The sequence below is a fragment of the Drosophila pseudoobscura genome, chromosome 3, assembly GCF_009870125.1.
Source record: "Drosophila pseudoobscura strain MV-25-SWS-2005 chromosome 3, UCI_Dpse_MV25, whole genome shotgun sequence".
Classification (NCBI taxonomy): domain Eukaryota; kingdom Metazoa; phylum Arthropoda; class Insecta; order Diptera; family Drosophilidae; genus Drosophila; species Drosophila pseudoobscura.
This window is the reverse complement of record NC_046680.1, coordinates 8,379,086-8,404,446: the sequence shown is the minus strand read 5'-3', so window position 1 is coordinate 8,404,446 and position 25,361 is coordinate 8,379,086. Positions and strand designations below refer to the sequence as shown.

Here is a 25,361-nt window from a genome sequence, read left to right as displayed (position 1 = left end):
ACAGATACAGATACACAAATGCCAAAGCAAGAAGCAAAACGAATACGTTTGGGCCAAGTTGCCAGCCCCGGTCCGAGAGCCACAAACGACGGCGACAGCGAAACCCAGCCAAGCAGCGCAAGCAGGCAAAAATCATGTCTGTCGCGTGTATGTGTGTGTGTGTTGAGTGTTTCTATAGTGTGCGTAGAGCGCGCACCGCATTTTCTTTTGTCGGTTTTGAAAAAGGATTAAAGGCACATCGACAGAGCGGCAAGACTGCAAATGTGATTCGCGATCGACACTTGATTATTTTGCAACAATATTGTGTGTATTGAAAGTGCAGTGAAAAGCAGTGCCATGCGGTGAGGTTCAAAGGAAGTGTCACACTCAATCAATAATAATGCAAAAAATGCAAGGCAAAAAAAGTGTCGCAGTGGGAGCCAACGGAAAGTCTCGCAGTCGACGTCCACGCAGCCAAACTGTAAAAACGTCACAAAATGAAGGAATTTTTCGGATTATGGAATAACAATATTGAGATAGTGATGAAAAGCAAACGAAAATTTGCTCATGCTAAGAGTTCTTTCAAGTTTTGCTGAGCAAATTGCGGCTCCAATAAGATTTATAGCGTCAACTGCATTCTGGTGACTGCAGTAGCAGCAGCAGCAGCAGCGACAGCAGCAGTCGTCGTTCAGTTTTTGTATTTTTATGTATCAATAATTACAAAGAGAGGGAGCCACAGGCAGAGCAACAACTACAATCGAATCGCTGGTTGAGAGCAATGGTTGCGTTCAGGGGAATGGAATGGTGGTTGAGTGGTGGAGTGAGGGAGCTAGGCAGAGCAGGCTGTGGAGCGATGGAAAGGGAGAGGCACAGCACAGGCAGAAGTAACGGCCAGTCAGAGCAAGCAGTAACAACAAAAACTACAACAAACACATTGGAGACATGTTTGTGCGGCGGCGCTCATTTATTTTATGTCTCGGTTTTGACGTTGTTTCTGTTTCTGTTGTTGTTGTTGTTGCTGTTTCTGTTGCGCCACTTTGGAGCTGAGCTGCCTTTCTGCCTGCCTCTGCCTCTGCCTATCCTACTCCTCCTGTCCCTTTGCTCTGGCAGAATGTTTGTATGTCTCCCTCTCACTCCTAGTGTGTGTGTGCTTGTAGTGTGTGTATATATCAAATTGTGTGCATGACACGACCCGTAGCGCTGCCAGCGTCGCTGTCGCAATCGCAGTCGCTAACATTTCGCTGGCTGTTACTTTGTTCTTGTTATTCTTTCAATACTCTCGTAGTAGAGTAGGGAATTATGATTTTTATCAGATGTTAGCGACGCAGAGGTGGAAAGCGGGCTTATAGGCAATAAAGGGTACATACATACATATGTATACATATGTTCTTGACCATCATTAACAACGGACTGTCGCACAGTTTGTGCCTTATCTGGCTGAAAGTTTTTAGTCAATTTATCAGCAAGGGTATTTAACGCTGCGGAACACACACTTGGTAGGTTTTTTCTAGTTTGTTGTATGCTGCCTCTGCGATGATGATTAAGATAAAGCATATGATGATCCACAATGTCTGTGAACTGCTTGCTGAGAACAACAAAAAAACTTATACGTGTGTGCTGCGTGGGCAGAGCGCGGCTGGCCGATACGATGATGATATGTATCTCTCTTGATTCGCCTGTCAATCGTTTCTTAACCCATTAGCGTTGAATGTATGCCTTTGGGGCTTAAATTATGATGCCCTATGCCCAATGCCCATACGAATGCCTCGCTTTGCCGTCTCTCTCTCTCTCTCTCTGCCAATTGTTGTAATAGTTGCATTTCCCACTGCGCTTTGGCTCTGTCATGGCCTCTGCTGTCTCTGTCACTATCTCGGTCTATGTTTCTGCCTCCGTCTGTCCCCGTCCGTCCGTCCGTCTGTTTGCCTGTCTCTTGCTCTGTCGGTTGTACTGCTCTCGGCCATTCCATTCCACTCCACTCCATCCACTCTCTCTCACTCACTCGCTTCGCCCATTCCCATTTCCACTCGTTTCTAAAATACAATTTTGTTTTTTTCTCGTTTATTGTAGCGCAGCAGAGCAGCAGCCAGCTCTGTTTGCGGATTTGTGATTTCGATATTTAGTTGGATTTTTGCCGACGCCCCCTCCCCTTCTCTCCCCCTTTATCACCGCGCTCTCCCCTCAACCATTTCGCTCGACAACCGTTCCGTTCCCCCTTTTCCCCACCGTTCCGCACGGTCCGGTCCATCTGTCAAGTTGTGCGCCCGTCGGCTGGTGGCGGCTTTAGCCTCACTCCCCTCGCTCTTCCATTGTTGATTGCTATGCCGCAGCGCCCCCTCTGCCTCTTCCCCCCCCTCCCCACCCCTGCTCCAATACTGCTCTACTGGCCGGCCAGTCCATTTTCGGTTTTCGGTTTGTTTTTGGGTGTACGAGTACGTACGGTGCACGGCGTGAGAGGTTCGTGTCTCTGCCGCATGTTTCTTTTCATATTATTTAATTTATTTCGTTGGTTTTTATTGTGGTCCCCGGCTTCTACTTCTCTCACCACTCACCACTCTGCACTCTGTGCCTGCGTCTACAATTCGTTGGTGTTTCCATGGGTTTACCTTGCCCCGCAACCCCTGCTTCATCGCAGCAGCATCGTCATCGTTATCCTCATCATCGTCATCCCTTCAATCCGAATATTTCAGGAGGCATCCCATGATGAATCTGTTTTCTTGTTTAATTTTAGTCATTTGCTTTGTTCGGCCTTCCTGCCTGCTGCTGCCTCTTTTCTTTCCTTTCCTCCTTCCCACCATTCTTTGAGAGAGCACCCTCTTCTACACACACAGACACACACATGCTCTCGCAGATGGATTCCCTTTGAGAAATGCATCTGCTTTGAATACATCGCCTTACTTCAACTGCACTTTTTGTGCGCGCTTGTTGCTCTCTCGCTACCACACCACTCTCCTGTGCACACAAGTCAAAGTGGACAGCGCGAAACTGCTTTGCCATTTGATCCACTTGAGTGGAAAGCAGGGTGCGGGCCGGGCAATTAAAGCAGATTTCCAGTTTTCATTCAAACGATATCTTTTTAAAGGGAAAGAAGTAGTTGGTGAGGGTGGTGGGCCGTGTGTGTACGCCCGTGTGTGTCAAAGTTAACGAGAAAACTGTGACATCATTAGAGCAGAAGGGGGAAATTTCCAGCAAACAGATGAAAGCCCAGACACGACTATGAGTACGAGTACGAGTATTAATTGAATTACAAACCTCCGCTCGAAGGTTTCACAACCGTTCTGCACCCCTAAAGCTGAAAAAATAAAACTTTTGTATGGTGGAATGGTAATTTACAGTTAGGCTGAGTTCGTTTGACATGCCATCTGATTGATTGCTTTGAAACGATCAATGCTGAGGGGGAGTGAGTAGGATTGAGAGACCAGCCTACTACATGGCATAGCCATTGCACTGCTTTCCAATTGAATTGAAAGCGAGTATCGCTGTTTTTTGTTGGCATTTATTGAGGCGCAGCACAGAACCCGCTCTCTTCTTACCTTGTGCTTGCTAGCATATTCCCCTGACAGAGTGGCCTCCTTCCTAACCTCTCTCTGTCCGCATTCCTTCCCTTCCCCCTGATCCGGCCCACGCATTGGCCTGCCTGACTGTCAATTGTTTTCTTGGCCTCTTGGACGAACTGCTTACCCCCACTGCTTACTCTGCCTATACAACCCTCGCTCTCTGGGCCTGTCGCTCTCGTTCTCTCTCTTCCTCTGTCAACTGCAGCTGATTCAATTGAAAAATGCGAGCCATTCTGTTTCTGTGTTGGACTTTCGTTTCGTTGTTGCTTCTTTTTTATTTTTTTTTTGCTGTTTATTAGCTTTCTTGCTTGAGACTTTGCTCGCAACCCCTACTCACCTCACCCTCGCCCCATCCCATCGCATCCCATCCACCCCATCTGTCCTCTCCCCCCAATTCCCTCTTCGGTGTTCGTTTGAGAAGTGCTAAATGACTGGCAGCAGCCACGTCTCTGTCGTTTTCGAAGCTGACGCTGACGCTGACGTTGGCGTCGAACATTGTCGCCGAAGAGAAGCTGACCAAAATGCCGCCATTGTTTCTCTGAATGACTCATATCTCCTCTCTCTCGGCCTGTCTCTTTCCCGCTCTCCTATCATCACAGTCCGATTGCTGTTGTGTCTATACGAAAAATGTAAGGATAAATGAAAAAAGAATAGAATAAAGGGGGGTCCCAGGAGGTTATGATACCCTGGCAGATAAAGCTACGGATTGTTGAGTTCGATTGGTTCCCAAATCATATGTGATGCTGATAGCAGAGGGTCGGAGAAACCTCTAAAAGTGTATATAATTAAAAAGAAAGAAAAACAAAAACATCAAAATTATAATTGTGCCATGCGTTCTCTTCATCTTCTTCGTCAACTGTGCTTTTCTTTTGGTCGAGCGACGAGAGAGAACGAGTGGGAGAGGAATCGTCCGACCCATAAATTTCAATAATGATTTAAAAATTCATTTCCTTTCCCATCAGAACTGAACAAACAAACGGCTTCATCTGTGTCTGTTCTGTATATCTGTGTGTGTTAACCAGGCCAAAAAGCAGCAAGAAAAAACAGAATTCGAAAAATGAAATCATAAATTCAAAAGAAATACAACAGAAATAATCATTAAATTATCCCCGAAAAGAGTGATTAATAAAAACTACAACAAAGAGCGTCAAAAATTAATTGTTAATTTATGATTAATAATGAAAATTAAAAAGAGCAGCAAATAATAATGCGAAAGAAGCCTAACCAAGGAGAATATTGCAGCTTAGGTGAGTTTTCTCAAAAGAGTGCGGAGAGACTGCGGGTGTACTGCCATCGGAGCGGATTATATGTGCCAGAGGATATGTGGAGCGAGTGGGAGAAAGATAGACGTGAAAGGAAACTCGAATGATGTCAATCGTTTTGGTATTTGCAAAACATGTAATGAGATTAAACTGTACATAAATCAACTGGGAAATTTAGTTTTTAGCTTCCCAAGGAAGGTGTGCGTGCGACCCCGCCAAGAGAATTCTACGAACTGTAGATTTTTATGAAAATATTGCCCAGAGGTCGCGAAAGGTTTTATGCATTAAATCCGGCTACCACATACGCAAAGGCATCCTTTCTCTCTCTCTCTCTCTCACACTCTGTTGAGCGCCACCCGCTCTCTTGCCTTTGAGCGAAACCGCTATCCTTCGCCCTCGCCGTTTTGCCTTTTGTGGGGATAATCTGATTGAAGCATTAATTAAATGGCAGCGTGTGCGTGATGGAGGGAGAGAATGTGTAGCGTGTGTTGTGTCCCTTTCTCTCGTATTTACTGAATGTGTGTGTGTGTGAGCGGGAGTGAAGGAAGGGGAGAAGGGGAACCGTTCCTGTTGTGCTGAACATGTTAGATTAAGGGCAGGCAAAGTTTTTAATTTTATTTGCTGTCTAATGAAATCACCGCAACGCAATTGCATTTAAAAGCTTTTTGTCCTTTGCGAAGCGTACAGTTGTGCAACAGTGCAACAGTCGGAGGCAGGAAGGCACCGTCAGATGGCCACAAAGTACTCATAACCCTCTCGAGTCTAGACATTATCTAGATGTTGCCTAATTTTGCGTATTTTGCTCTTTGTTTTCTTAATTCCCTCTAAGCATGGCACCTTTCATTAGCTACATTAGGGGAAAGGTTGGAGTTACGGTCATATACTGGTCACCTGCACATGACTGGAAATTGCATGACATTATCAACGACGCGAGGCGCTTGCAACTTCCAACAATGGTTATAGCCAGAGGGAAGGCGGGGGGGCTTGGATTACGGGTTAGAGTATTGTATTCCATGCTGCCGCAAAACCCACCAACACTCCGCAGAGAGAAAAAGAGCGAGTCCCACAGAGAACGGGTAAGCGAGAGAGGATGGGTTCGGTTCAGTTCCTCTGTATTTGTATTTGTATTCTACTTGCTCTGCTTTGCTTTGGCACTGCCGCCGCTGCTGCTGCTGCTGCTGCTGCTGCTGCTGCTGCTGCTGCACTCTCCCACTCAATTCTGCTCCTCCTTGAACTGCGCTGCCTGGAGAGATTCCAGAACCGCCGTCGACTGGGGGAGTGGGGTTGGGTTGGGTTGGGTTGGTGCTTGTGGGACTGGGATATGGACAGGTTGCGCTCTGGGTTGTGCAAATGGCAAATACGTCAATGTTGTTGGGTCCTCCACCACTCCACCCCTCCAACAATCACCCGCAGGCGATGCTGCTGCATTTGTTAGTTGTGTGCTGTGCGCTCTCTCAGTCCTCATCCTCCTCCTCCCTTCGGTCGCTCCGTTATGCCTGCTTCTCCTGCCTTTGCTGCTGTTTGCGTACTCCTTCTCTCACTCTAATTTATGGGTCGTGCGCGCTCTCGTTCCACATTGAGGCTTTGCCTTTGCCTCCTGCAGGCAGCAGGCGGCAGCAGTCACATCAGCCAAGGAGGGGTGGAGAGAGAGGGCGGGCGAGGAAGGCAGAAACTACAGCAACACCGTTACATAAATACCAGCTACAAAAACAACTGCACTACTTGTTGTTGTTCTTGTTGCTGCATAAATTCATTTGTTTGTCGCTCCTCTTCTTGCTGTTGTTGTTGTTGCTGCTGTTTTTGGTATTTACTCGCTCTGCCGCTGCTCTGTCACTGTCCCTTGCGTTGGCGTCGCTGTCGGCGCTGGCATCGGCATGGCTATCGTGTACGACAGTCCTCGTTCTTGGTGTAGTTGTTGTTGTTGTTGTTTTTGTCGGTGGTGGTTTGCCTTTCCTTTCCCCTTTCGTTGCCATTTTCAATTTTAGTTTTGCTGTTTCTCTGCTTCGTCTGCGTCGGCTTCTCCTTCTTCCTGCTCATTCGTTAGTGGATTCGTTTTACTGCCACTCGCCGCACGTTTCCCTCTCTGCTGCCCCACCCCACACTTCCCCACACTCCCACGCCACGCTGCTGTGTGTCCTTGCACGCTCGTTTCCTGTTCGGTTTGGCGCAAACTGCGCGACAATCCATGGAATGCCCTAGAGCGGGGTGACGGGGTGGCGAGTGGCGACAGACTCTGGTGTGACTCGGGAGTTACAGTGCTCCCCTCTGTCCTCGCTTGAGGGGGAGGACTTACACACGCCCCGTTTCGGTTCAGAGTTTACATTTTATGTGTGTCCCTTTTTTTTGTGGATTGCGCGCACCATGGCCGAGGCGAGAGACGAGCAGACCCAGCAGAGTCTTCCACTCTCACTCCCTCTCTCTGTTACTCTGGTTAGGGCCTTCCTTCGAGATAATGTAATACAGCAACAAGAAGGAGAAACAGGAAGAAGAATAACCTGCCATCTACAACGCACAGAGTGTTCCGATATCCCTTCTCTTTGCTTCGATTTCATTTTCGTTCATTTCCTTTACTTAGCAGTGAGTGAATGATTTACCTGCCCTGCTCTGAGGCTCGTCGTTGGCCGCAGGAATAAACAGCTCCGTTAATGCCAGGCTTCAGGAAGTTACAAGGTCTGCTTATGGTAAGGTGAGGAAATCATAGGAAGAGCTGGAAGTCCTCACTTGTTGAAATACACCTTAGGTAGCCATTGAGCATGGAAAATGCATTTACCGTTGCAGTTTGAGTGAGCATTATTGCTTCCTTGCCCTGAATACCCCTCATACCTTCTGCATGGTATTCTGGATAATTTGTAATTTTCATGAAAGTACAATCGCCTGCCTACGCATTCACATTTCTTCAACTGGAAGGTGTCAAAATGCTTCATTTGACAAGTGGTTAAACGAATAATGGACAAATTCCTTTGGGTGAAAATCCAATTATAAAGGTTTCATTAATTCAATTACTGAGCTTTTGCGAAAACTGAGTGATTTTCTGGCCGACGGCAGACTGAAAACTTGCAATGAGAAAATAAAGTGATTGATTAAAGAACGAGCTAGCCTGCAGTACTTGTTGCTGCACTTAAAGTGCTAGTGCAGGGGGGCAGACGAAACAGAGGGCTGAGTGGCTGAGTGAACGAGGCGGAGGAAGAGAGAGAGAGAGAGAGATCGCACCGCCAGACGGATGACGCAGACTGTAAGCACTGTAACTTGTCCGCTCTGCATGTGCTCTCTGTTCGGCTGAGTCAATAACCCCTGCCGTCGGGAAGAGAAAAACAAGAAGTAAGCGAAGAAACTCTCCCAATCTCCTCTCTTGCGTGCTTGTGCCCGAAGAACAAGAAGTCAACGTGAATAATGGACAGAGACAGGGGCAAAAAGAGTGAACTGAAAAACGGCGGACGCGTTAAGGCCACCGCCAACAATCAAAAGCAACAGCAACAGCAACAACAGCGACATGAAGCGAAACGCATGGTTGGCAACAGCAACAACAACGAAAGAACAACGAAAGAAGGAATGAAATCATGGCCATACCTAAATCTAAATCCACAAGAATTCCAGGCAAAAGAATAAGTGCATGTGTGTGTGTGTGTGTGTGTGTGTGCAGTAACAGTCAAGTCAAAGATGAGAGCGCGAGCGAGAGATCAAGGAAATTGGAATCGAAACGCGGCTTTTGGAAGGAAAAGGAGAATCTTCCTTCCTTCGATTGCATCAGCAGCAGCAAAAGCTTCGGTTCTGAGTGCACTTGACCCAGAGAGAGAGAGAGAGGGAGAGAGATAGAAATTGTATACTGAGGTTTTTTTTTCGATGAGGGAATCAATAATGAAAGTAAATAATTGGACTCATCGATACCTTTAGGGTAGCTGGGGAGGTGCACACCCACTGTCAGGCAATTGATTAGCTTATTGACCGATGTAGCACCAGAACACGAATAATCTTGAATAGAGCAAATCAAACGGAATATACCGAACAGTCGGCGGTGGCGGCGGCGGCGTCATTTGTTGTGTGTATAACATGAAAACGAATGACGGCAACGGCGGCAGTGGCAGCGGGGGTATGGTATCGCCAAGATATAACACAAAATCAAACACCCATACAACCAAACAGACTCGACATACACACACACACAGACACAAACGCACAACGGAAAGACAGACTGCCAATTGAGTTAGAGAGAGAAGATAATCAAGAGCAAACAACAAAAGCAATAACAATGGACTTCCAACACCGTCGAGCTTAGCCGGAGGGGTGGGGAGGGGAGGGGATAGGGTGAGATGTGAGCTTTGCAAAAGAGGCAGAGGTTGGGTAGGGGGGGCATGTATGACTATGACGCCAGCAACGGACAGCACACAATGAGCAGAATTTTTCACATTTGTACGCTGTCACTCACAAATATTGAAACGAATGTCGAAGCATGGAAGAGGGGGGATGTCCGTGGGGAGTGGTATCGAATCATTTGCTATGAGCAGAATACTAACACAAACATATCTAGCGCAAAAAATATGTGCTGCTCGCACACCTTCATTCTGGGCGACTATGGGGCCTGCCTGCGTTGACGCTGCGTCGGCAGCGCTAAATGGATACCGTTTTGCGGGTGGAGACCGAGCACAGAGTCAAATCATATTCCTACCCATCCTCCCCTCCTCCTTTCGCTATGCGGTCACTGTGCGGTTGCGAGCGAGAATCAAACGAAGAAGAGCCAGCATTAAACCATTTAGCCAGTGTGCGAAATCCGACTCGACTCCCCTCCCCGCCAGCAGACTTCTGCCGGCTGCATGATAAGGGCGCACATCTGCCGCCAGTCGATGCGTGACAAAAACACCAACAAAACACAGTGCGCAATAACGAACGGTTATTAACGAACCTCCTCCCAACCACACGACAGACAGACGATACAGTGCGACAGACACAGTGGGCCCCACCTTTATTGCTCTGCCTGACTAAACGTCGCCTCATTATAATGATTAATTCAACAAAAAAAAACCAGAGACATTTTCTTTGCAAAAAAAAAAAACAACTGTAATTATCAACCACTGTGCGGTGTCCAGCACCATTCATCTGTGTGCTGCCGCCGCGCTGCCTGGCTCTCACGGTCTCACTCTCGCTCTTGATCTCTCTCATGTTTCGTTTCCACTTGTAACGCGGCAAGCCATTCACACTCTCTGGCAGTCGAGTCGCCGCGAAAACCCACACAGAGACAGACGGGCCGCGTCGCATCGCTGTCGGCGCATTTGTAAATATATTTTGTTAATTCTACATTATTTTTTATCAACGAAATGCAATGCCGAATAATGTAAACAAAAGCTTTTTGATGCCGTATCCAGTGGATTTTTGTAAAGTAAGCAGAAAAAATAAAAGTCTGCGGGAAAACGGTCGTCTGTCTGTCTGTGCCCAGGAAGCAGCGCAGTCGACGCTTAGTAAAACCGTAAAATGCGAAGACAGGAGAAAGAGTGAAAAAAAAAACCTGTACATTCCAAAAATTTCATGAATGAAAGTGTAAAAAGTGCAACAAAAAAAAAACTCAATTAAAAAGGTGCAAAGTGCTTTAAGCTGAATTTGTTGTTCTTTTTTTCAGCTTTGTGTATGCATCGGCGCCCACAGTCTTGTCACATGTGTTTGTGTGCGTGTGTGTGTAGGGTCTACCTTTTATTCTCTTTGATATGTAAAGTTAAACGTTTTCCGCAGCTTTTCATTTATCATTTTAATATGTGTGAAATACATACAATTTTGTGCGTAAATTTGAATTCGCCGTGTAGTTTTGTTTGCGGTACGTCATCAATTCGCCGCTCTGCTGCTTATATGCAGGTGTAGTGGTGAGCAGCCGTCTCTCTTGCGCGCTCTCTTCGCTTAACTGTTTGCTCTCTCTCGCTGCCGCATACAACTACAAAAACATGACGCGGCTTTTGCTTCCGTTGGCGTGCGTGTGTGTGTGTGTCGTTTAGTTTTTTTTAGTTTTGTTTTGCTTTTCATGTTTCTGCCGTTTCCACTTTGTGCTCGTGGTTCGCCCAAGCGCGGCATTGCCAGCACAAAGTGTAGAGTAGAAAAGAAGTAGCAAACTACTGAATGATATTCTGGGTGCCGGAATAGGTGGAAATTATGATTATGAATCCCTCCTTTCCAATCAATTATTTCTCTTTATAAATTATCTATTATTTTACACTATCTACAGAATTGAACCGCATGTAGCGCGTAATAACGGAGCCCAAGAACAAAAGGAACACCAATTTTAACACCATTGGATTTTGAACATGAACAAAAATGCCGGCGATGGCAGCGGCAACGACGGCAAAAACTCAAACAATCATGGCAAGGGCGGTGGTGGCTCCAACGCGGGTGGGGGCGCCGGAGCCGGCAATCCGCACGATCCCACCGGACTCCTAGATGCCGCCTCGCTATTCGGTGAGTCCCTGTTGCATCCTTGAACCATTTACCTGGTCAAAAGCTAATCCAATGTTTCTGCTCTCTGTTCCCCCTCAGCTTATTGGGGCCGTGATCCCACTGGAGCTGCGGCGGCAGCCGCCTCTAATCCGCTGTTCAACTCACAATTCAATGCAGCCGCCGCCGCTGGCCTGGGCCTCCTTCCGCAAACGGGTGGCGGCTCTGCCAATGACCGCTACTCGATGGCCGCTGCAGCGGCGGCGGCGGCCGGCGCCCATCATCATCAGAACACCATGGCAGTGGCCGCTTCGCAGGCCGCCAGTCTGGCAGGTCTGCATCCAGCAAGTGAGTAAAATGTCGGCATGCATCCGTATTTTGGTGCTCCCCCCCTACGACTCCCAAGGACCATTTATGACGCTTTCAAAGGAGCCGCCGCTATGCAGCTGCTCGCCAATGTCTTTGGTCTTTTGGGATGTGTTCCTTCTCTCAATTTCTGTGGAGGCAAACAGCAAGTGCTCTCGTCCTATCGAGCGAGGCATTTGAAGAATATCCTCCTAGAGCAAACTTTCGTCTAATACTCCGTATTTCTGCGTCCTGCACTGTGCTCTCTTCCATGGCCAGTGCGGTGGGCGGCAGGGTTAGACACACTATTTTGTAGCATAGATTATTGTGGATGCCTTGCTCTGAATCATCCGATTGCTGATTCCATTTGCTTTTCGTTGCAGGCTGGTGGTCGATGGCGCAACTGGCGGCTCAGGACTACTTTAGTCGCCTGCAGGCGTCCGGCCTCTCACCATTCCCGCATCCAGACCTGGCGGCAGCCTTCGGGCCGGCGGCAATGGGCATGGGCGCCACAGGAGCAGGCGGAAATGGTGCAGGCAGTGGAAGCGTAATGGGTGCGGGTGCTGGCAGCGGATCGGCTGTGGGTGGCGGCAATGGCGGGGGCGGAGGATCGTCCAGCTCCTCTGGCAGCAAGTCCAACAAGTCGCGCAAGGAGAAGCGGGCGGCCCAGCAGCAGCAGCAACAGCAGCAGCAGCAGCAACAGCAGCAGAGCCTGGCCAACAGCCTGAATGCGGCGGCGGCAGCGGCTGCAGCAGCTGCGGCCAACAATCCGGCAGCAGCGCTCGCCAGCATGCACGGATTCGGTGTGCCGGGATCGGTGGCCGTGAGCACGGGCAGCGGATCGATCTCCACCAGCAGCGGAGGCGGCCATGGAGGATACAAGGTAAACTTGTCTTCTTAGCCTTCTTTTGGTGCGGTAACCTGTAATCCTCCCATTTGCAGAGCACGGCCAGTGCCTACGGGAAGCCTTCGACGATGACGAGCAACAGCATGGCGAGCAATCCGAGCTCCGCGTACGATCCTGTGACCCTGCACAAAGAGCTGATGGCCATGCAGGCGGTTGCAGCCGCCGCCTCGGGATCGGGCGGAGGGTCCGGCAGCGGCTCGTCGGGCAAAAAGTCCGGCGGCGGCGGCAGTTCCTCCTCAATGCACGGCCACGGACTCTCCGGCCTCGGCATGGGCGGTGGGGGCAACGGCGGCATCATGTCCGGCAGCAAGGCATCGTCCACGAATGTCAGCTCCAGCAACGCGTCGCTGGGTGGCATGCATCCCAGCCTGGGCAGCGCCAATCCGCTAATGTCCCCCCATGGCATGGGCGGTGGATCCTCGTCGTCGGCGGGGGCATCGGGCAAGGACCGCGACAAGAACAATCCCTCGCTGAATGCCCTCAATTCGCTGTCGCAGTTCGGGGCCCTGGGCATGACGCCGCAGCAGAGCATGCAGGCGGCGATGAATGCGTTTGCGGCTAGCACGGGAGTGGTGCCCAGTGCCACAGTCACGTCGTCGTCGCAGCATCACAGTTCCTCCCAGCAGCAGCAGCAGCAACAGCAGCAGCAGCAGCAACAGGCGGGAATCAGTTCAACGGGTGGATCATCGGGTAGCAAGGGTGGCAACGGTGCAAAGGATTACATGAGCGCAGCAGCGGGAATGATGAGGTGAGTGGAAGGTGGTTCTCTGATTCTCGCCCCCGAAATCTAATCAATTCTCTTTGTGGAACAGCGGCAGTGGCAGCAGCGAGCATCCCTCGTTGCTGGGCGTACGCCTGCCACCGGACACGGAGATCATCAAGTATACGTCCTCGATTGTGGGCCCCAAAATACCTGGTACTACATCACGGGGTCGCAAGAAGACTATTTCCGAAACAGAACAACAACAGACCACACATCAACAGAAACAACAACAACAGCACCAAGCAGAACAACACCTACTCCAACAACAATTACAACAGCAACAGCAAAAAGAGCTCGACAGCACCACAAATGCACTCTCCTCTCTGCTTGCATTTCCAGGTCTCAGTCCCGCGAAGCGGGCTAGACTCGAAATGGAGTACGCGGCAATGGCAGCAGCCGCCCAACAGCACCAGCAGCAGCAGCACCAACAGCACCAACAGCACCAGCACCAGCAGCAGCATCACCAGCAGCAGCAACAGCAACAGCAGCAACAGGCGGCAGCAGCTGCTGCAGTGGCAGCTGCCGGAGGACTCCATGGAATGCTGGGAGCCGCTGGCATGCCAATGGGCAGTCTGTCCGGCCTCACGGGCATGTCCAATCCGTTGGATCAGCTGAGTGTCACCAAGTCGAGTGCCTCGACGGTGACCAGCAATGCCAACTCTTCGGCGTCCTCGATGGGGGGCCACGGTCACGGCCAGGGCTCATCGAGCGATCGGGTGGAGGTGATCAAGCTGCCGCCGACCATCACCTCGAACGGCGCCTACAATCTCTCCAGCAAGGGCAAGGAGGTGCACGATCTGACCAGCGATCATGCAGCCCCCGGCTCGGGTGGCGTTAATCTCAGCCTGAAGTCGGCGTCCAGTGCGTTGCCACCCGCCGTCACTGGGGCCGTGGGCTCCGCCTCGAATCCCATCACCATCGACGACTTTGATGCGCCGCTTAATCTGTCTATGAAGCCCTCGGACAAGAGCAGCGGAGGAGCCCCAACGGCGTCCACTTCCACCTCCAGTTCGGCTCTGGCCAACATGGCCAGTGAGTACCAGGCGGCTGCTCAGGGCGGCAACAGCCTGCAGTCTCTGAGCTCCATTACGGCGGCCCTCGGCGGCAGCAGTGGGGGCATGCCGGGTGGGTCCATTTCGGGCAGTGGCGATACGTCGCCGGCACCTCAACACGGAGGCGGTAGCTCGACAGGTGGAAACTCGTCGGGCGGCGGCGGTGGCGGAGGCGGTGGTTCCTCCTCGTACAAGGAGGGGCGTCCGCGCAATCTCGGACGTGGAGTGTCCAAGCCCAAGAAGAATACAGTGGCCTCCCTGCTGGCCCAGTCGCGGGCTGTGGGCCTCAAACCGATGCTGGCCACCCAACAGCTGCTCCAGCAAGGAGCGGACATTGTGAGTTCTACTCCCCAAGGATCCCCAGGGATCAGCTCTGAAATTTGCTGAACTTTCTCATTTTCTCATTTGCAGGAGAAGATCCGGCTGGCATTGAGCGAGGCCAATGCGCACATGGAAACATCAACGGACTCGGAGAGCATGGCCGCCGAGAGCGGGCTGTCGGAGTCGGAGAGCGAGGATGCCAACATACACAATGTGTCGGAGCTGCGAGTGCCCCTGGACATGGGCTGGAAGCGGGACACGGTCATCCGAGGCCTGACCAAGCTGGGACAGATCCGTGGGGAGGTCACCTACTATGCGCCGGGCAGTGTGGCGCCCCTGAAGACCATTGGACAGGTTTTTGCTGTGAGTTTGTAGGGCGAACTTTTTCTCTCCTTTTGGCACACGAATCCACACCCAAGCGACCCCACAGCCAACCTCCTACCCATCCTTGAGAGCAGGATTCTAACAGCTTTTCCTCGACAGATCCTGGAGCAGCAGCCATCGAATCTGACGCGCGAGAACTTTAGCTTCTCCGCACGGGCCATTGTGGGATCGTTTCTGCAGCCAGCGCCGCCGCCGTATGCCAACGATGGCGAGTACATACGGATGACCGACGAGGATGTGGCTAAGCGGCTGGAGGACCTCAAGGTGTTCACACGCCAGACACTCAATGTGGAGCAGCGCATCGAGATTGCCAAGCAGCAGCAGGCGATGCGGGATGCCAAGAAGCTGCAGAAGGAGGAGCTGGCGCGCAACAAGGAGAAGGCGCGCCAGGAGAAGAACGCCAAGCTCGAGCAGCAGCGCAAGGAGAAGGAGATGAAGAACCAGCAGGCCATCGAGGTGAGCCCGGAGAAGGGTATGGTGGTGGTGTGGCATGCAATAATCCAAACTCCTTTCTTTCAGGAGCGCAAGAAGCGGCAGGAGGAGCTCGATCGCCTCAAGCAGGAGGAGCTGCTCAAGAAGCAACAGGTCAGTCTCTCCCTCCCCCCTCCAGGCGGCACCCAGGCTGATTTTCCATAATTTCCATTTGTTTTTGTTTTTTTTTTGCACTAGGAGAAGGAGAAGCGTCGTCAGGAAGCAATTTTAGCCAAGGAACAGGTACAAAATGCAATTCCCTTTTCGTACATTTTGTACTCCTCTTTCCTCTCCCTCTCTCATCTCCTCCTCCTCCCCCTCCTCCTAGAGGTGGAGAGAGAACACACTTTGTGCTTTGTTTTTAAACATTTTTCAACCTTGAGTTCGGTTTGTTTTGGCATTAATCCCTGCTTCGGCCATCTTGCTCTTTTAAGAGCTCGCAGGAAATACCTTTCCACTAACAAATCTACTATTTTCTTCCTCGCAGGAACTGCAGAAGCAGAAGGAACTGCTGCTGGCCGCTGAAATGGTAAGAGCATCCATAGATTATCCCAAGATCAATCAATAACTGACCTGATCTCTCCTCGAAAACAGGAACGCGAACGTCGACGGCAGCACATGAATCTCATACGGATGCTGGAGGTACGGCGCAAGTTCGAGGAACGGGAGAAGAAGAAACACCAGCTGGTGCTGGATCGCCTCATACTGCGCGAGCGCCGCATGGCCGAGAGGAAGCGTGACGCGGAGATCCTACAGCTGATACGGCGACCCAACGAGGACTCGGAAATGCTGCAGGAGATGGCGGTGCCGGAGCTGGAGCGCATTGCCGGCAATCGATTGCCGGGCCAGGCAATGGCCGATCTTCTGATGGTCTTCGAGTTTCTGCACAACTTTGGCGAGACCCTCGGCTTCGATATGGAGTCGCTGCCGTCGCTGCAGAACCTCCACGACGCTCTGATCAGCGACAGCAATGCGGATGCCGAGGAGGAGCTGCTGTCGGTGATGACGCACCTCCTGGTGTGTGCCATTGAGGATCCCGGCGTGCCCAATCCCGGCCGTCACACAACGCTGCTGGGCCAGTCGCTGCGCAACGCGGACATAACAAACTCGAATGTGTCGGAGATTCTGCGCATCTACCTGTACGCCACGGCCACCGGAGAGGTGCGCCAGATGCACGGCATCACCGTCGACAGGGAGCGGGAGCGGCGGGTGCCCGACCACCACCAGGTGGACGCCGACACCAGCACGCACTCGGCCAAGAACCAGGAGTACTACAAGCTGCTCCACGAGAACGACACCTGGAAGCTATCGTACGCCCTCAAGGACCGCCCCTTCGTGGCCCTGAATCCGACGCGCAAGGCCCAGATGTTGGCCCACCTATGCAACGACCTGCTGATGAACAAGGCCGTGCTGCGGCAGATCGACGGCAGCCTCGAGACCTGCGCCCAGATGCGCAAGGAGAAGTACATGACGGACATGAAGGTGCGCAAGTACAAGGCCCTCCACATGCGCAAGGCCCGCATCGAGGCGTACGAGAAGGCGCAGGCGGAGCGGGAGGCGGCCATGCACGCCCTGATGGCCCAGCAGAAGCTGGACGCCGAGCGGCTGGCCCAGGCACAGGCGAAGCAGGCAGAGGCCGTGGCCGAGGCCGAGGCGGCAGCAGAGGCCATGCAGGCGGCGGCTGCTGCCGAAGGAGACGACACATCCAAGGCACCGGACATCGAAGGAGAGGGACTTCCTGTGGAGACCAACAACGGGGAGACCAACAAGGAGTTGGAGGATGGCAAGGCCATTCCATCACAGCCCATGGACGTGGATGGCGTTGATTGTGCGGTCAGCAATAAGGAAGAGGCAACGCCCGCTGCACCACTCCTCGATTCCTCGCTGGTGAGCCCCGCCAAGAGCTGTATTTCTTCCGTGGATTGCATTACTCCCGGCAAGCAGATGTCGGGACAGGACTTTGCCACACCCACGCCTACGCCAACGCCCACGCCCACCTATCAGCACAACGGTTCGAGTACGCCCACAACAGGTGGCCTAAATGCGGCAGCGGGAGTTGGAGTGGGAGTGGCAACTGTGGCTGGAGGCCTCGAAATGCAGGCAGCCCTGATGCAGGCCAAAAAGAGCGGAGCCCGCAACTCCATCAACGAGGATGGCCACAACGATGTGAGCATCATCGAGGACGACCTCTCCGACCTGGACTCGGAGATCACCAATGTGGAGGAGGACGAGGACAATCGCCTGAGTGCCGATGAGCTGCAAAAGAAGCTGGACAAAATCGTGCGCGCCTCGCTCAACTGCAAGGAGGCGCTGGAGAAGAGCACCAATCAGCTGCGTGCCGCCTGCTTTGGGCAGGATCGCTTCTGGCGACGCTACTGGAAGCTGCCCAAGGCCGGAGGCATCTTCATCGAGGCCCTGGAATCAGCCCAGAACGATATCTGTGACTACCACGAGGCCCTGGAGAATATGGACGAGAAGCGGCTGCAGAAGGAGCAGCAGCAGAACCAGAAGCAGTTCGAGGACGGATCCAGAGACCAGGAGGCAGAGCCAGAGACTGAGAAGGTGGCAGCGAAGGAGGCGGAGACAGCGACGGGCACGGTCCCGGACACGGAGACGGTGTCGGTGGCGGGGACAGTGCAGCCCATGGAGGTGGATGAATCGCACGCAGAGATGAATCCAGCTATAGCCGTGGCCACAGCAGCACAGGATCAGGATAATCATCCAGAACGGAAGCGAGACGATCAGGACGATGGAGAGGAGGAGGAGGCGGAGGATGACGATGACGATGAGGTCACCGAAGTGAACAAAATCGAACCGGAGATTGTGGATCTGGGCGATGATGATGATGATGACGAAGCGGGTGCTGTGCCTCCAACGGTAACCAAGATCGAACCGCCCCGACCCGAAATCAAGGTCAAGTCGGAGATGGAGCTAATGGGTCCGCCCACCACGATGATCTCCACCAAAACGGACTTCGAGGCGGAGATCAAGATACCCTCGATGCCTGGCCACATGATTCCAACCCTCAACAACAACAACAACAGCATTGGCAACGACAGCAACTGTGATAAGTTGGAGGGAATGGGCATGGGCATGGGCATGGGTATGGGCATGGGAATGGGAGTGGGAATGGCACAGACATATGGCCAGAATCTGATCACATCTTCGACCATCAAAATGGAGGACCTGAAAAAGGAAACGTCCGACGATTGCATCATTGTGTCCACCTCCAGTGGCGACGATACGCCCAAATGGTTCTCGATTGTGCAGCGCGAGGTGCCGCTAATCAGCGAACTGCCCGCGGAGGAGGGCGGTGTGGTCGCCCAGGAGCTGCAGTGGGGCTATGCGAACCAGAACTGCTATGCCCAGCTGCAGCTGCAGGGCCATCCGTGGGACCTGATCAACAACGTGCAGTACTACTCGATACCGATGGAGGAGTGCAAGGTGGATCCGGGGAAGCTGGCGCAGGAGTGCATCTTCTCGCTGAGCGGCCTGGACGAGCGCCAGATGCAGGCCAAGCTGGAGGAGTACGAGGCCAAGATCAAGATCAAGTGCACAGTGCCAAAAAACGGTCTGGAGTCTCCTCATCGCCCCCTCGTGACGACCGATGATGAGGAGCAGGAGATCAAGTTGAAGCCGGATGCCGACGAAGATGGACAGATGGATGTGGATGCGGACGCTGAAGCGGAACCAGATGCGGATGCTGAAACGGACGCTGATGCTGAGGCAGATGGAGATGCGCATGCGGAGAAGGACAATGAGCACGCCGGCAAGGACAAGTTTTTTCGTTTGCGCACTGATGTCCCCCCGGACACGGGCGGGGGAGAAGGGGTACTTGAGGACGGAACAGATGCCCCAGAGCTAAAGCCGAAGATTGAGCTGAGGCTGGATGAGGCCCTATCGCAGGCCTACTACCACAACATCGCCAACATGTCGCTGAGCAGCGTCCAAACGTACATCCCCATCGACATTCCCCTGCCCCTGTCCATGACGCCCGACGAGCACCGGCTCCTCGAGCAGGTGAAGCTCTCCGGCTTCCCGGACAAAGTGCACGGCGTGTACGTGCCGCAACGGCAGCGCTACGGCTGGTGGCAGCTCGACGACGAGCAGAAACTGCGCCAGCTCCTAAAGACCCTGAATCCGTCGGGGCTGCGGGAACGGGAGCTGCAGGAGAACCTGACGCGCTTCCTCACCCTGGAACAGCCGCTGGGCGTCAACTACCAGCTGCAGCCGCTGGAGGCCCACATGGTGGAGTACCTGTTGCCGGACGGGCCGCACGACTGGAACCCCAAGGTGGCCAAGCGGGTGGAACTGGCCCTGCTCGAACAGCTCGAGTCGCTGGAGGACAAGGTGGCCAGCGCCTCGATGCAGCTGAAGAACTGGCAGGTGCCCAATCGCGTCGAGGGCGAGCAGAGCCTGCCGGAGCCGGAGGAGGTCAGCGAAGAGGACTTTATCAGCATCATTCCCATGATCCGGGAGCGGATCATCGATCTGGAGGCCAACATTGAGCGGCGCTACCTGAAGCCGCCGCTCGGCTCCCAGACTGGCGACGCCCACCTGGCCGTGATTGCCCAGAACCAGCACACCTCCACCCAGACCCAGAATTCGGCCTCTGCCGCGGCCTACCTGCTCCAGATGCAGCAGCAGCAGTTGGTCCAACAGCAGCAGCAACAGCAACAGCAGCACCAGCAACATCATCAGCAACAACCGGGAGGAAACAGTCTCAATCCCTCATCCTTCAACGAGCGCACCATGGCCCTGGCAGCAGCCGCCGCGGCTACTGCGCCCAACTCCACCAACGCCTCCGGCTGTCCGGGCGAGTCTGGCAGCGTGGAGCCCGTCTCTGGCAACGTCTCGCCAGCCAGCAACTGCGACAGCGACAGGGACGAGAAGGTGGAGAACATACCAAAGGGCCTGGTGCAGTGGCGGGATGCAGTGGCCCGGTCCCACACCACGGCCCAGCTGGCCATGGCCCTCTACGTGCTGGAGTCCTGTGTGGCGTGGGACAAGAGCATTATGAAAGCGGTAAGACAAAGAAATGTACAACCACCCCATACCCTGGCACCACCACTCCCGCACCAGCCCCAACCATCTATCCATCCATCATCTTTTTGTGAACACTCCCCAGTCAGTGCTCTCTGCCAACATTTTTTTTTTGTTATTGCACACTCGCTAGACTTTACTCGCTACACGCTACTCGCTACACTCACGCTCACACATGCACATGCACATTTTAATACTAACCGTATTCACAACAGCCAAACCAACGAGTAAGAGACGACGAGAGCTCTCGTTTATTTAGTTTTGCATCGTAGAATATTTGTAAATTTCTTCTTTTTTTTTTGAGTTTTTCTTATTCTACCTCTGCATCCCCTTGCCCTTCCGCTTCCACAACACACCTCTTCCTATCACACCCCACGCCCCTACCGGTCCAAAGGAAGAAATTTATTGCATTGCCTGCCAAAAAATATGAAAATTAATTCAAAATTTGATTTGTTTGTTTCCTCTTCTAATTATATTTATATTTTTTTCTTTCTTTCTTTCTTAACAACTCTCTTGCTCTCTTGCTGAATGTTTGACTTGTTTGTTGTTTGTGGTGTTCTAAATGGTGTTCTAAAACTTAAAAAAAAAACCAACAAATATGCAACAAATTTAACGCTTTCATAATTACTCACACTCACACTCACACACACAAACACACCCACATACACACACATACATTACAATACATTACATTACATTACATACATGAATGCTTTTGTTGCCCTGTTAACGTTTACCGTTTACCGCTATCCGTATTACCATTATACCAACTCCCCCTCCCCCCCACCTGTTGACAAAAAAAAACCGAACAAAAAATAAATTTATCCCCATCCCTGGACCGACTCGAACCACAACCACAACCCAACGAACCTTCAATCACAACCACAACCGCAACCGCAACCGATTCCAACTGCAACTGCAACCAATTCCATCTGCAACCGCAACGAACACAACATGTTTTTGGTTTGCGCACAAAAGTATGCAACAAGAAACAAGTCGAGCAAGAAGAGCAGCGCCAAGAAGCAGGCAACACCAAACAAAAAGAAGCAACAGCAGCAGCAGAAGAATAAGAGCAAGAAGAAGAAGCAAGCCACGCCACAGAAAACAACAAAAACGGAACCGCCACCGCCACGGCCCCCGGCGACACCCCCAAAGGAACAAAAGCATCAAAAACAGCAGTCCCTGAGCATCAAAATCAATCTAAAGGCTCTCGCCAAGGCAGCGCAAAACGGACAATCCCCCCCAGCCCAACCGCCTTCCTTATCGCCCTCCCCCAGCGAGGATCAAGACTCCCGCACGGACTCTGACTCGGACTTTGGGGCAAAAACGACGACCACGACCACGACAAAGACAAAAACACGCAAACGTCGACGCTCGGCCACAACCACAAACTCTAGCAAATATTCGAATTCCTTACAGAATTGCCAGTTCTGCACCTCGGGCGAGAACGAGGATAAGCTGCTCCTGTGCGATGGCTGCGACAAGGGCTACCATACGTACTGCTTCAAGCCTAAAATGGACAACATACCCGATGGCGACTGGTGAGTACTCTCTCTCTCTCTCTCAACGCCCTGCATCCCCATTTCCATCTCCATTTCCATTCCACCACACACAACGTTGCCTCATTCTGTGCACACACAAAAATCATCCATGGATGTCCTTCTTGTCCTTTGTGTCGCGTTGTTTGTTGAACGTTTATGTGACCGTTAACCGTTGAGACACTCTGTTGTTGCGTGGCACTGTTGTTCCCACACCCACTCCCACTCCACCTCCACCTCCTACTCTCTCAAGGCAAAAAGGATCCCCCGAGTAATCCTTCCCCTCTCGCTCTCGTCTGTCTCCTTCCAGGTACTGCTACGAGTGCGTGAACAAGGCCACCAATGAACGCAAATGCATCGTGTGCGGCGGCCATCGTCCCTCGCCGGTGGGCAAGATGATCTACTGCGATCTGTGTCCGCGCGCCTACCACGCCGACTGCTACATCCCACCGCTGCTGAAGGTGCCGCGCGGCAAGTGGTACTGCCACGGCTGCATTGCACGGGCCCCGCCGCCCAAGAAGCGGAGTGGCGGCACCAGCAGCAGCAGCAGCAAGTCGCGTCGCGATCGCGATGCCAGCACAGCCGCCAAGCGGCGCAACGACAAGCCAGGACTACCAGGGCCAGTGGGTGCCACCAGCATGGAGCACTTGCCCCAAATGGGGGGAGGGGACGGGCAGCACCAGCTGCAACAGTCGCTGAATTCGTCGCACGACGAGTCCATGACATCGCTGCCGCCGCCTTTGAGGTGAGTGTTGACACAGCCACCAGTGCAGGCCCAGGACACACATATAATCCTCCCTTTACTCCCTGTTTCTTTGGCAGTCCGGCGCATTCGGTTGCCTCGGCCACGTTCGAGGATCAGCAGCACACCAACTCCATCGACAGCAGCCGTTTCCAGGCGCATCTGGGCAACAGCAACAGCAACAACAACGGGGTCGTGCCGCTGCCCGAGGAAGTGGCTATCGCTGCGACCGGCTACCCGGTCTATCCGCCAGCCAGCGCCTTTGCCGCTGGTCTGGTGAACCCCACAGGACCCACAGTTCTGCCCATACTTCCCGTACCCCATGGACCGATGCAGTTCAGCAACGTGGCCATGTCGCCGCGGGCTGTGACGCCCACCCGAACGCCGACGCCGACACCGGCGCCGACACCACCGCCACCCGGGCCACTGCATCCGCCCGTGCCCACATCGACGACACCGCTGCTCATGCAGGCCTCGCCGACGGCACTAAACGCCATCTGCCAGTCGCCGCCGCATCAGCAGCCGATGACCATGCCCTCGCCGCGTGCCTGCACACCCACACCACCCACGGTGGGAGCGGCAGGGGGAGTGGGAGTAACGCAAATGTCACCGCCGCCCATCAATATACATGCCATACAGGAGGCCAAGGAGAAGCTAAAACAGGAGAAGAAGGAGAAGCACGCGACCAAGAAGCTCATGAAGGAGTTGGCCGTTTGCAAGACGCTCCTGGCCGAAATGGAGGTGGGTTTCCCATTCCCAATGCCTAAGGCGTACCTAACACTGTATTTTCGTTCTTTCGCGCAGCTTCACGAGGATTCGTGGCCATTTCTGTTGCCCGTGAACACCAAACAGTTTCCCACTTATCGCAAGATTATCAAATCCCCCATGGACCTATCCACCATTAAGAAGAAGCTCCATGATTTGAGGTAGGGAATCGCCAGCCGCCCCACGATCACTTGCATCCAAGTATTAATTTCCCGTCGATATCTCTTTTGGTTATACAGCTACAAGGCACGCGAGGACTTTTGCGTGGATGTGCGACAGATCTTCGACAACTGTGAAATGTTCAACGAGGATGATTCGCCTGTGGGAAAGGCGGGGCACGGCATGCGCAAGTTCTTCGAGTCCCGCTGGGCAGAGATGACCGAGAAGCACTCCTGATCGTATCCGCAGCTCCAGCTTGCCACCAGCGACAGCTCCACACCGGATCCCATAGAAATAGTGATACCAGCGGCGGAAACAACCGCCGAAGCAGCACAATTTTGGCCAAGAGATTAGGACTAGAGCAGAGAAGGATGAGTGGGAGGCATACAATTGTATATAATTATAGAGGGATAGCCGATACAAGCAAACACACACAAGAAGCATTATTATATTTATATATAGTACGATTAGATATATATATATATATAGCCCACGTCCTACGCTGTTCGTTGACGAGACTTGCAAGAGAGCCTCGAATGTCCTCCCCAGTAGCCAGGCGAACAAGCGCGTGCCAGCAAAAATTGTATCTAGTTGATTAAGCATCCACGAAAGCAAGGAAACAAAACAGTGAAGCAGTGTAAACCGTAACTATTAGCCAACATAATCGAGCAGCTCCTACATATAGCTAAAATCGTTTAAGAAGCCATCCACAGTACAGACGCGACTCTCTGACAAAATGAACGTACAAAATGAAACTATGTCGCCCCAGAAAAAACCAGCCCCCCATCAATCAATCAATCGATCCATCATTCGAACAGTATTTTGTGCACTCTGTGCAGCTCTGCGTCTCGCTTTGTTTTACACAATTCTAAAACGTAATAATTTTAACTCTTAATTTAAATTGTAATTGTAACTGTAATTGTAATTGTATTTGTATCTGTAATGTTTTATGTTTAAAGCTGACATCAACGAAGCGCTCATTTAAGTTTTAACGTGTATTGTACTGTACTGTATTGTACTTATAGCCACTCCGACAATTGTATTTAAACATATATACACATACCTATATACTAGCATTAAAATTAACATTAATATTAACTAGAGAGAGCCTTAATCTGGCAGCGGAGCGGACTCAAATATACTCAAAAGGGATGGCAGTACGTGGCACAGATCGAGAGTTGTAAATGAATGTGAAACGAAGGCAACATACAATTAAATTAAATTGAATGTATTAAATTATATTCTCTGTGTAAATTTTCCACAATGTAGTTGGCATTTTTAATCGCAACTTTTGGCAAATCTCAACACGCAAATTGCAAAACGAAAAACGTAATTCAAATACAAACAAAAGTTAAATATTAATCAAATGATGTTGAATGGCGGGAGCGAGAGACGGAGACCCTTTGTTGGACATATCCTAGCGGGATTTAAGCGCAACTCCAGAGACGAGAAACGAGAATTGAGATTAACCGATTAGACGTAGAATCGTGAGGGGCAGAATGCAGATGCAAATGCAAGTTTTAGCTGTAGATAGTCTATATCCAAAAACAATATTTGCACGCGCCTAAAGTGTAGTCCCTAGCCGTTGTTGGGGCAGCATTATGAGAATTATAAATGTTAAATATACATTTACTATATATGTAGTATAGTATAGTATGTACACAGAAT

General features: G+C 51.8%; 1 protein-coding gene across 13 annotated transcripts in view; it reads left to right on the top strand.

Annotated features, from left to right (window-relative positions):
* The window catches only part of tou (bromodomain adjacent to zinc finger domain 2B toutatis), a 35,217-nt gene extending 10,256 nt beyond the window's left edge, over window positions 1–24,961 (top strand). For 5 of the 13 annotated variants that reach the window (XM_015183943.2, XM_033378743.1, XM_033378741.1 and 2 more), the window contains exons 2-17: window positions 10,998–11,227; window positions 11,306–11,551; window positions 11,932–12,431; window positions 12,491–13,203; window positions 13,268–14,606; window positions 14,682–14,954; window positions 15,075–15,431; window positions 15,495–15,560; window positions 15,645–15,689; window positions 15,934–15,975; window positions 16,041–20,471; window positions 21,468–22,030; window positions 22,338–22,772; window positions 22,850–23,510; window positions 23,574–23,695; window positions 23,774–24,961. In XM_015183943.2, the coding sequence (XP_015039429.2) occupies window positions 11,077–11,227; window positions 11,306–11,551; window positions 11,932–12,431; window positions 12,491–13,203; window positions 13,268–14,606; window positions 14,682–14,954; window positions 15,075–15,431; window positions 15,495–15,560; window positions 15,645–15,689; window positions 15,934–15,975; window positions 16,041–20,471; window positions 21,468–22,030; window positions 22,338–22,772; window positions 22,850–23,510; window positions 23,574–23,695; window positions 23,774–23,930 (10,101 nt within the window). In that variant the 5' untranslated portion in view covers window positions 10,998–11,076 and the 3' untranslated portion in view covers window positions 23,931–24,961. Of the gene's footprint in view, window positions 1–4,609; window positions 4,781–9,971; window positions 10,167–10,997; window positions 11,228–11,305; window positions 11,552–11,931; window positions 12,432–12,490; window positions 13,204–13,267; window positions 14,607–14,681; window positions 14,955–15,074; window positions 15,432–15,494; window positions 15,561–15,644; window positions 15,690–15,933; window positions 15,976–16,040; window positions 20,472–21,467; window positions 22,031–22,337; window positions 22,773–22,849; window positions 23,511–23,573; window positions 23,696–23,773 lie in introns of those variants that run through there. The other 8 variants (XM_015183942.2, XM_033378739.1, XM_033378742.1 and 5 more) reach the window with 8 other exon arrangements.
* The last annotated feature ends 400 nt before the right edge of the window (window positions 24,962–25,361 follow it).